At 32.3% G+C, this 11,342-nt stretch overlaps 1 protein-coding gene across 1 annotated transcript; it reads right to left on the bottom strand.

Annotated features, from left to right (window-relative positions):
• Positions 1-8,382: 8,382 nt before the first annotated feature.
• Positions 8,383-11,010, bottom strand: LOC114280022 ((+)-neomenthol dehydrogenase-like). The gene is made up of 6 exons (XM_082913045.1): positions 10,877-11,010; positions 9,072-9,208; positions 8,966-9,030; positions 8,791-8,865; positions 8,520-8,687; positions 8,383-8,439 (listed from the first exon to the last, which is right to left on the bottom strand). Exons 1-6 carry the CDS (start codon positions 11,008-11,010, stop codon positions 8,383-8,385), a joined length of 636 nt encoding a protein of 211 aa, XP_082769171.1.
• Between the last annotated feature and the right edge of the window lie 332 nt (positions 11,011-11,342).

Raw genomic sequence — 11,342 nt, 5'->3', positions numbered from 1 at the left:
CCCACATATCAAAATAATCCTAAATGAACCTCAATAAAAATAAATATAAATATGCATAAACTTGACATAACAGTCCAAAACAAAATAAATGAATGTCCTAGAGGTCCATGCAATTGACTCCCCGCTACGCCATGAGTCCACTCTAAGTCCTTCTAACACCTGGAAATGATAAACAACTAAGTCAGTTGATAGCTCAGTGAGTAGCAACATGGATAGTAAATACAGTTTTGAAGGCAGGGTTCAATTCCAAAATAAGATATATACCACAGAAACTAGATTAGCATACAGTTTGGTAAAGAGAATCTATTTTAAGAAGAAGGTTCCACAGTTCAACAGTTAAAATACTCATGTCTCTCAAGAACATGATAAATGACATTTTCCACTTAAAACAAATTAAAACATGAACACCAATAATTTTCTGGATACCAAGAAATAACAAGTAACATGCCACACAGTTCTCAAGGCTATAAGCCCCGTTGGATCCAATATCGAACTAAGAGTCATCCTCAGGGTGGCAACCTAGGCCTTTTTTCTAAGACGATCCGATTGAAGGTCACCTAGCTTAACCTAGGTCTTTTCCTTACAATCGTTGAGCACTAGAGTCATCACGACCCAACCCGGATTTGTTCCCTAGTGTCCAGAGTCACCACACACAGTGGAATAATTTCCCTGGACTAAAATACACAGATGGTCCCAATAATCAATACACATCAGTTTCGCAAAATATGGTAGTTCACCATTATAAACATGAGACCAAAACAAATAGTTTACAGTATGCCAAGTTCACACATGTTTCAGAAATAATTTGATTTCATTGATAATATAATAATTTATCAAAACAGTTTAGTATTGAAACAACAATTAAATTTTCCAATAGTTTAGGGTAGGGGAACATTTATAAAAATATGTAGCATGAAACTACTCACCTGAAAACGATATAATATAATATTCGAATAAAGTATGAAAGTCCAACTAGTGCCCTGAATAAAGTATTAAAACTATACATCACTACTAATTCAAACATACTAAAAGGTATAATAAACTAAGGAACCCCAAACTAAAATGCACTAACACAGCTCAACCCAACTCACCGTTACTCTTAAATATTACCTAAGTTCATGTTCTTCAAGGTCTAAAATCACCCAAGACATGGGTTCAAATCAAAACTTAATTAAAAGTAATTTTAAGATAAAACAGAATTTTAAACAAGCTTTCCCAACCTATTCGCTAATTTTGAAAACTACAAAACCCACTCCACGCTATTCGAAAAAGTATGAGCTTTGATACCACATATAAATAATTTTATGGTGTTATGCATATAACAACTTTCATAATCCAAAATCGTGAACTATCATGATTTTCACAAATAATAACATAATGTGGAAAATAAATAATATACCCAAATCAGTTATGCAAAACCTTCGAGTGACCCAAAATTAATTGAACATAAGCTTAATAATAATATTAGTGGAAAAGGGTTTCTCTCTCTTGACCCTCTTTAGAATATATTGAATTCAGAATTGATTTGATGGGTAGTCTGAATGTCCTTTTATAGGTAGAGAGGGGACCAGTTTCCTTATTCAACAATGATTCCACTTTCCTATCAAAGTAGGATACTTGCAAAACACTCTTCTTTATTCACCAATTAATGTAGCAAAAAATATGGAATGATAATCCTGCCAAACCTCTAATTCATATTACCATATCATGTGGGTCAACATAATGACTAAATAATTAATTTAGTCTTACATTATGCTCTTCTATGGCTGCTGGATTCGGCTGCATTCAAGGTTAGGAGTGTATTTTCACTCTTCCACTAAATTTTGAATTGTTCATTTTTGCCATTTTTGATTGATGCATCTATTTTATTTGTTTATTTATTTTCGTGTTTTTGTGTCTATTTGGATGAGTTTTTAAATTTTTTGGTCTTTCATTTCACTCAATTATTGGTGTATGTTATGAGATTTATGTGTTTTGAGATTTTTATATAATTTGTGATTTTTATATAATTTATGTATTTGGTATGCATTTCATAGCTAGATCTGTTTGGATTGTTTATGTCTTAAGGGTCTGGGGTAATGTACGTTGATTTGTCTCTCAAATGGATAGCACATTGACTCTACTCCTTTAGGGGATCATTATCAGGCTGCTTCAACTTTTTCTTCTCCATTGTCTTTTCCTTTTTCTCAGATGAAAAAAAATATCATCAATAGATATCCAAGTCAATAGAACTCTGGTTGTGTTTTAGAGATTGCTTCCCTTTTGAGCGGGAAGTTGGCTTTACAGTTGCCGAAGTTACAGAGCTTGCGAGGAAAAAAAGAAAAAGAAAGTCTTTTAGACATGTTGTTAAGAGATACTTGTTGGAGAATGTCAAAAGAACTCTGGTTGTTATGTAATAATTTTATTTTAATTTTCTAATTTAACAATGAATTATGTTGATGAATATTGTAGTTTCTTCATGCCATTTGTTCTATGCATCTAGTGCTAAGACATTTAGAGCATAAAGTGTTCTGCCTTTTCTTTAGTTTTGTTCGTTTGTTTGTTTTCGTTTTTTGTTTTAACAAATGAATTTTGGGCATATGCAACAAAGAAATTTTTGACTATACAAGAATGGCAACAAACAAAAGAATGAGTTTGTTATTTTTGTTGTTTCTCTGTTTTTTGTTTTTTGGTTTTCGGTGCCTCATAATTGTGAATGGTATTGATATGTTATTGTCATGACTGTTGTTTTTACACGAACTAGAGTGCGAACTAGAAACATTACTTACTGTGCAAGTCCAGTGTTCGATTTTGTGATTCTTAGCCACGAGTTTCAATATGCAATGTGCTACGTGTGTTTGTCAGTGTGTTAATTCCAGGAAAATAGTTTTCTATTTAGATCATGGAAACCAATTTAGGTCTCTGGCAGAAAAAATCTTCATTGGGCGAATGAACTCCAATAGAATATGAATTGCTTCCTTGATCAGTTATAATGTTGTTTGAACATATGTTCAAATGAATTGCCTTGATAGATCGCACAACTTCGCATGGCCTCACAATGTATAATGATGATCATGATGTTTTTGATTGATATATTTTATGAGAAACAATATTGCAAGTTTTTCATAGGGTAACTGGATAAACAATATGGCTCTCAAATTATATGAGTAGTTTTGTTTGTGAGAGCATATGCATGTGTCAATCTTATAGGCTAATTCAATCATGCGATAGTTTATTTTGTTTTTGTCATTTTGCTAATCGGTTAGTTCTCAAGTGTTTACACTGGCTTTTTGTTTCAGTTTCTCTCAAACAATCTACGCTTTTGATCTTTTCATAGATAGATACTTGCAATGATTTTTACTGCGAAGGCTTCAAATCGAACAAGAATTACAAACTGAAAATGTTTACTGAAAACTGGACTGGCTGGTAAGTCATAGTTAATACTTAATACCCATATAACCAAAACTCTTTTCTTCTTTTTTCTTTGTTCATTTTAATTTTGGGAGTTTTATTTGTTGTTGTAAATTTAAATTGTTTGACCACACATATATTACAACACTCTTTCAATTTTATCCGATTCCTTTTTTATGCTGCTTCTTCGAATTCCTCTGTTTCCTCTGTGTTTTTCTTAGGTATACAAATTTGGTGGTGCAGTTTTGTGAGAACCCGAATATACAAATCAAGTAAATAATTAAATAATAATGATTTTACAATCTCAAATATTTTGATGGTGAATCCTAAAGTGCAAATTAATTATTATTGAATGATCTTTTAATTAATTTTAAAACCTAAAATAAATTTATGGTGAAAGTCTTTAATTTAGAGGCAAGATTTATTATATAAAAAAAATATATGGGACAAATTAGTTAGTATATTTTGATCTAATAATAGTTATATTTTATTTAAATTAATGGAGAGAGAAAATAAATTAAAACAAAAGATAATATTTTTGGGCCTTTTGTGTAGATACATAATGTAACCTTGGGTTGCCTAATACAATTTATAGCAGCAGCGGGAACCTCCACGGGGGAGAGAGAGAGAGAGAGAGAGAGGTTGAGAAAAAAGAAGAAAAAAAAAAGGTTGCAAACAAGGAAAAACTTTTGGGTGTGTGGTAGGTTTCTAGCTTTCTTCTTTATTTTATTTTTGTTCTTTATCCTTATTCTATTTTATGATTTAATTCATTGATGGAGAGATTGCAGGTGTATGTATTTTGTGTATATATATATACTGTTAAGAAATTTGAACAGTTAAATTCACGTATAAAGAATGGGTGTAATTCTTGGTCCAAAAATTCTGCACAGATTTACAGTAGATTAATTACATATTGAATTGCATATCTGAATTTTCTCATAATTTTTGGGAGTCAAAATCCATATAATCTGGTGCGTTCAAATCTGTCCAGAAAACTGGTGTAAAACAGTAATTTTGAAAGTGTTGTTCTCTTTGGGTATAAATCCAAAAATTATCAAATCAGCATCATTAGAACTAGTTACGAGTCTAGTTTCTTACATTTCTGGCCTTGCATTGATTGCTCGTGTATACTAAGAGAACCAAAGTGCTACAGAAAACAACTTGTTTGGGCATAATTAATTGTAAATAATTATTTTGATAAGAAAATCAAGTAAAACCAATTGGGTTTGAAACTTAGGATATATTAGTTGATATCTGGAGGGTTTTGGAATTTTTCGAACAGCGTGGAGTGGGTTTTGTAATTTTCAAAGTTAGCGAATAGATTGGGAAAGTTTGTTTAAAATTTTGTTTTATCTTAAAGTTACTTTTAATTAAGTTTCGATTTGAACCCATGTCTTTGGTGATTTTAAACCTTGAACAACATGAGCTTAGGTAATATTTAAGAGTAACGATAAGTTGGGTTGAGCCATTTTAGTGCGCTTTAGTTTGGGGTTACTTAGTTCTTATTCTTTAGTATTTTTTTTTAAAATTAGTAGTGACGTGTAGTTTTCATACTTGATTCAGGGCGCTAGTTGGACTTTCATATTCTATTCGAGGATTATATTATTTCATTTTCAGGTGAGTAGTAGCAGGCTACATATTTTTATAAATGTTGCCCTACCATGAACTATTAGAAAATTAAATTGTTGTTTCAGGACTAAACTATTTTAATAAATTATTATATTATCAATGGAATTAATTATTTTTGAAACATGTGTAAACTTGGCATACTGTAAAATTTTTGTTTTTGGTCTCATGTTTATAATGGTGAACTACCATGTTTTGCGAAACTGATGTGTATTGATTATTGGGATCATCTGTATATTTTAGTTCAGGGAAATTATTCCACTATGTGTGGTGACTCTAGCTACTAAGGAAAAGATCCGGGTTGGGCCATGATGACTCTAGTGCTCAACAATTATAAGGAAAAGACCTAGGTCAGGTTAGGTGACCTTCAATCAGATCGTCTTAGAGAAAAGACCTAGGTTCCCACCCCAAGGATGACTCTTGGTTCGATATTGGATCCAACGGGCTTATTATTGCCTTGAGAACTATGTGGCATGTTACTTGTTATTCTTGCTGTCCGGAAAATTATTGGTATTTATGTTGTAATCTGTTTTAAGTGAAAAATGTCATTTATCATGTTCTTAAGAGACATGAGTATTTTAACTGTTGAACTGTGAAACCTTCTTTTTGAAACAGATTGTCTTTCTCAAACTATAAGCCAGTCTAGTTTCTGTGATATATAACTTATTTTGGAATTGATCCATGTTTTCAAAACTGTATATACTATCTATGTTGCTACTCACTGAGCTATCAGCTGGCTTAGTTGTTTATCACTTCCAGGTGTTAGAAGGACTTAGAGTGGACTCATGCCGTAGCGGGAACTCAATTGCATGGACCTCTAGGACATTCATTTATTTTGTTTTATATTGTTATGTCACGTTTGTGCATATTTCTTTTTATTTTTATTGAGGTTCATTTAGGATTATTTTGATATGTGGTCTGTTTATATTCCATAAGTTTGGATGGTATTGATTACGGTTGGTTTTGCCGCTTATACTTGTGGCATGTCACTAGATTGAGTTTGATTATTTATTATTGGACTTTTGTTTAGTTGTTCAATGTGATTATGAATTCGTGTTTAGGCTTACGTGTGCCTTGGGCTAAGGCCCTGTGGGCCACGGCCGGTCATACCCGAGTTTGGGGTGTGACAAGTTCCTTACAGACCTGTTGAAGACTTGGCATTTTCAGTTGCTAGGTTTATACAAAATAATGGTTCATTCATGAATTATTTATATGGTAAGTCAATTCCAAATTATATTATTTATAGAAATAATTCAGCCCATGTACAATGAATTTTTTTTTTCTTTTCTGTATCAGTACCATTGAAAAAAACATTTTTCAAACGCCACTTAACATGGTACTTTATTATTTATTCATTTCGTATTATTCATCTATTTTTAGCAAATTACAGCGGCATATTGCAAAGTGGGTTTGCTATGTTCACACATAAAGCTCTATCAGATTATATCCCAATTATCTTTTATCCTGATGTCTCAAATTATTTCAACTACATCATGAGTTTCTCTAAACATGATAAGACGAGAGAATTGGTGACTGGGGATTTGATCTATGTTTTACCATTATAAGTGTTTCAAAACTATCGTTAAAAAAACAAAAACAAAAAAAAAGACAGTTTATTTTGTCATTAGGATTTGTTAGAATGGACTACTCCATTTCGAGAGAAGTTATTTTGTATTCTTGAGACAATATCCTATACTTTTTAAGAATAATATGATTACATAAGTACATTATGTGTCTAAATAAAAGAATTTACACGATCATGTGAATTTTGAAGAAAAAATTGTATGGCTTAGATTTAATACTTAAAGTAAAGTAAGCAAATCAAATTTAAAATGTGTTTAAATTTAAATTAAACTCATTTTAAACTCATTGTATTGTCCATACCATTTACAACATGGGATTATATGCTATGATCAATTGGGATCTCCCATTGCATTACAGTTTCCTGTGCCATTCATGACAATCAGTCTTTTCTTCCTCATTGTCAACTTGTCTTTGTTATTCAACTCTTTTTGCTCCTATTGGAGATGAACGGAAGCAAGTTCTCTGCAAGATTCATTACACCTGTGGACATATCCAATGCTGTGTAAACATTATTACTTTGTGCTACAATTGTGATTCCTTCAAGTAAACATTATTATTTTCCCATCTTCTCCCTCTATTACCTCTGTTATATGAAATTCTCATTGCCTTTTGATTTTCCTGCATATTATGCTCCCAAGGTAGGAGTTGTGCAATACATGAAAACTGAATGGAGGGTGGTTGCAATCTTTAATGTGGTTCTGTTTGTTGTTTTGGTGAGAAACTCCTCTCCATCTAGTTTGGAACAAATCAAATTATCTTTTTCTCATTACCGAATGAGGAACAACAGATAATATGGCATATGAATTGCATTTTATATCTTTTACTGTTGAAATTGACAAATTGTATTATGAAAGTAGCATAATATTTGTAGATTATCATTTTATTGACAGTGTTTATATGATTAGGACCTTCTAATCGAGTTCATTTATTTTTATTACAATTATCTATTGTGAAATCAGTCAATAATCTACTTTGTGGGATGCTGTGCGAACTGAAATGCTGCAAGGACTCTCAAGAAATCTTCACTTGGACGTAAATTTGTTCACATTCCTTAAAAATCACACTTTTTATCTATAGGTTGTTTATCGTTGATAATTTTAGACAAATAGATACACATACACCATTGTTTCTCAAGCACTGACTGGGAAATTTATAGCTGGAGCATCTATTTTCTGAAGTATTATAATTCTGTGAAGGTTTTATCATTCATGTGATTATGTGTTAGAGAATGCAAGAAAGAATGTTGTATCCATCGCATGTTTCAATGGGAGTTATTATTATTATTTCAATACCTCAAAATGGTGCTTTTTTTTTTCTCTTCAAAATACAACACATGCTTGTAATTCGAGTTCGTTGTAAAAATCAGAAATTTGGGGACTATTTATTCTTAGAAGGTTGATGATACATGCATCTCATCAAAGTAGAGCTAATCCTAGTTGGGTTCATAGGCAATTACAACACTAAGTAGATACTAAAAGGTCGTTTCTTCCCTCTGAAAGAAGAACAGGCTAGAAGGCCCATCACCAACTGTCAAAGCTAGCTTTACAAGACCTTTTGCACCTTGTTCATCCGTGTAGTGTCCATTATTAAAGCTCATGTCTGTTTTACAAAAGGCAGGAGTAATTGAATTTATGCCAAAATTTGGAAATTTTTTAGCTAAAAACCTCGTGTAGCCATTAATAGCTGCTTTGGAGACAACATAAGTAGAGAGAACAGACCAGCCTTTAACAAATCCTCTTTAGCATCCTATAAATACCAACTCGCTACCTCATCTACTTTCTATTATGTGAGTCCATCAACATCACTTAGTACCTCTCTTGCCCATTCATTTGTAACATTCTGCATAAAAACATTTAGTTATATGTCACGGGCTAAATTTATAGCACAGTTTAACCAGCCTTTGAGGGAAAGTTCTTTACCTTTAGTTGCCCCAAACTGGATAAGACATTAACAATTCTTGCAGAACTAGAGAGCCGAAGAAGTGGAATGAGAGCTTGAGATAGCTGTTTAGGCCTATAGTAATTTGTTCGTAGACGCCCTTCGGCTGTTTCATAGGTTTGTTTTATAACCTTTTTCTCCATTTCAGCCTTCTCACCTACAATCAATATCATTTTTAGAAGATTAAAATTCTTGATGTATGCAATAAGCATACATTTTTTGTTGAAACCCAGAATCTGGTAAAAGACTTACCTCTCCAAACTTAAGCTTTAAACTAGTGAAAGACTCCGCATCCATTATGACTCCGTTGACCCCTGCATTGTTCACCTGCCAATAATTTCCATCCATACATGTTAGTGAACAATTACCCATTGGATATATATAGATAAAATTAGTTTCAATCAATTTAGTTTGTTTCTAATCTTACCAACATGTTGAGCTTTCCAAATTTATTTTTGATGTAATCTGCTAAAGAAGCAATACTAGCAGAGTCTGTAACATCAAGTTGATGAAAAAAATATCAGATAACCCACAAGCTTTGAGATTTTCAACAGCTTTAGTACCCCTCTTCTCATCTCTAGCTGTTAAGATCACCATTACTTCATTGGAAGCTAACTGTCTACATATCTCTAATCCAATTCCTTTGTTGCCCCCTGTTACTACTGCAATCCTGAAAATCAATTAACATACACACAACAAAACTAAGGTGTTAGAGCTTAGAGATTGGTTTATGCAAACTTCAAATTTTTCAACATATACAATAAAATAGGAAGAGAGAGGGAGGGAGCAATGTGCCTTTTGGTGATGCAGTGGTGACTGTTCCCTCCATTTCTAAATGTAAGAGATGATAGTGGTGATGAGGATGAGTTGTGTGTAGATAATTTTGAAGTTGGAGATATCTATTTATATAAACATAAGACTAAGAATGAGCGTATGGCATGTATGCGGTGATAACATCCTCCTTTTGTTCAACTTATTGATGCTAAGTGCTTTCCTCTTGTAGGAGTGCTTCATTTAGAATTTGCTTCAGATCTTGAGTTTACTTTCTTTTCATGTAATGTTTGTTGTTACCTAGCTGACATTTTAAGCAGATATTCATGTTGTCTGTTGTGTCCCCTGAAAAGATGCCACTGGTGTTGCCGAATATCAGAAAAGTTCTTAAGGTAATGATTAGTAAATGCCGCTATGAAATTTTGAAAATCTGTAATTGATATTACTATTATGATCTCTTAATGTGATTTCAACTTTTCTTTCTCTAGCCAAATGGTTATTTGCTATTCTGTGACTATGCCACTGGTAACCTTGCTTAGGTTAATTTACAACTTATATTCTATCTTTTGAATACATTTTTGTGTGTATATATATTTATGTGCTCTTTCATTTCAGTGGAGAATGTGCTCTTTCAATTCAATGGAGAATTATATAGTAAATATTCCAGTTGCTTTTGATGCTCTCTTGGAAGGGTGTACGGAGTGGAAGCTAAAGCGCTAGACTATCCTTTGTGAAAACGTCTTATGATTTGGATACTTTTCTTGGTTTGTATGTTGTTAAAGTCATATTTTAGAGATTAATAGTTATATGATTAGTATTTTAGAGATTAGTCGTATTTTAGAGGTTGTTAAAGTCGTATTTTAGAGATTAGTGGAAGCTAGAGTCATATTTTAGAGACTAATTGATTTACAATTTGTAGTTATACTTTTTGGATGTTTAAAGTCGTAGTTTAAAGATTAGTAAATATTATGATTTGGATACTTTTCTTGGTTTGTATGTTTGAGGTTGTTATCAGTGTGATATAATAGAAGTTGAGGATGGAAGTTAGTATGCAGGTTGTTTGGTGTATGGATATTAGATTTTTTTTACTTACTTCATAGTTGTTGCGTCTGCTTGATTTGTTCACATGTTACATTTTATAAGCTACTGTCAACATACTATTAGGCAAAGTTATATTCCTCTCTCTCTCTCTCTCTATATATATATATATTATATTTTAAAAATAACCTTTTACGACATATAAAATTATGTCATAAAAAGTGTAATGATTTATGACATGCAAGAAAATGCCGTAAAAGATTATATATGGCATGCAAAGTATGTCATAAATATATTAGAAATGACATGCAAGAAAATGCCGTAAAATATTATATACAGCATACAAAGTATGCCATAAATATATTCAAAATAACCTTTTATGGCATGCAAAATTATGCCATGAAAAGTATGATGATTTATGGCATAACAAAAATGTCATAAAAAATTATATACGACATACAAAGTATGTCATTAATGTTTAATTTATTACTTTTTACAACTCTACCTGCATGTCGTAAATAACACTCACCTTTCCACAGGTGAGTTGTGTGGATTGAATTGTGTGGGAATGAATTGTGTGGAATGAACTATGGGATTGAATTGGGGGTTGAGTTTATGAGGGTCTTCTTTCTTATTTTCTTGCTGGGCATGGTTTCTCACCATCCCTTTGTGGTTGAGCTCGTAGATGATTAAGCTTTCTTTTTGGTGCCAACCTAGTTGGGATTGGGTTTGTTAGCTTTGATGCGCTTCTGCTCTTCCACCTATTTATTGATGTTCATCTCATATGTAATTGTATGTTTTCGTCATCAATGAAGTTCTTTTTTGCTGATAAAAAAAAAACTTTCCACTGCATGTCATATAACAGCATTTGTGTGCATGCCGTGAAAGAGTTTTTATGGCATACATTGCAAGGCGTAAGAATTCAATTTTGTTGTAGTGGACATGACTCATTAAATTGCATACCCACCTCAAAATCTTGCCTTTTTGGTCTTCCA

Source organism: Camellia sinensis, chromosome 2, assembly GCF_055761805.1.
Source record: "Camellia sinensis isolate YWXY chromosome 2, ASM5576180v1, whole genome shotgun sequence".
NCBI classification, from domain to species: domain Eukaryota; kingdom Viridiplantae; phylum Streptophyta; class Magnoliopsida; order Ericales; family Theaceae; genus Camellia; species Camellia sinensis.
The sequence above is the reverse complement of the archived record's forward strand: the minus strand, read 5'-3'. Positions and strand labels throughout refer to the sequence as shown.

Bases quoted from the DNA above. Each gene is read 5' to 3' on its own strand.
- LOC114280022 (XM_082913045.1), bottom strand. From the start codon at position 11,010: ATGGTGAGAAACCATGCCCAGCAAGAAAATAAGAAAGAAGACCCTCAT. The intron at 9,209-10,876 runs GTGAGTGTTATT...ATTGATTTTCAG, and splicing joins CACAACTCACCTGTGGAAAG to GATTGCAGTAGTAACAGGGG. The intron at 8,866-8,965 runs GTAAGATTAGAA...AATTATTGGCAG, and splicing joins TTGGAAAGCTCAACATGTTG to GTGAACAATGCAGGGGTCAA.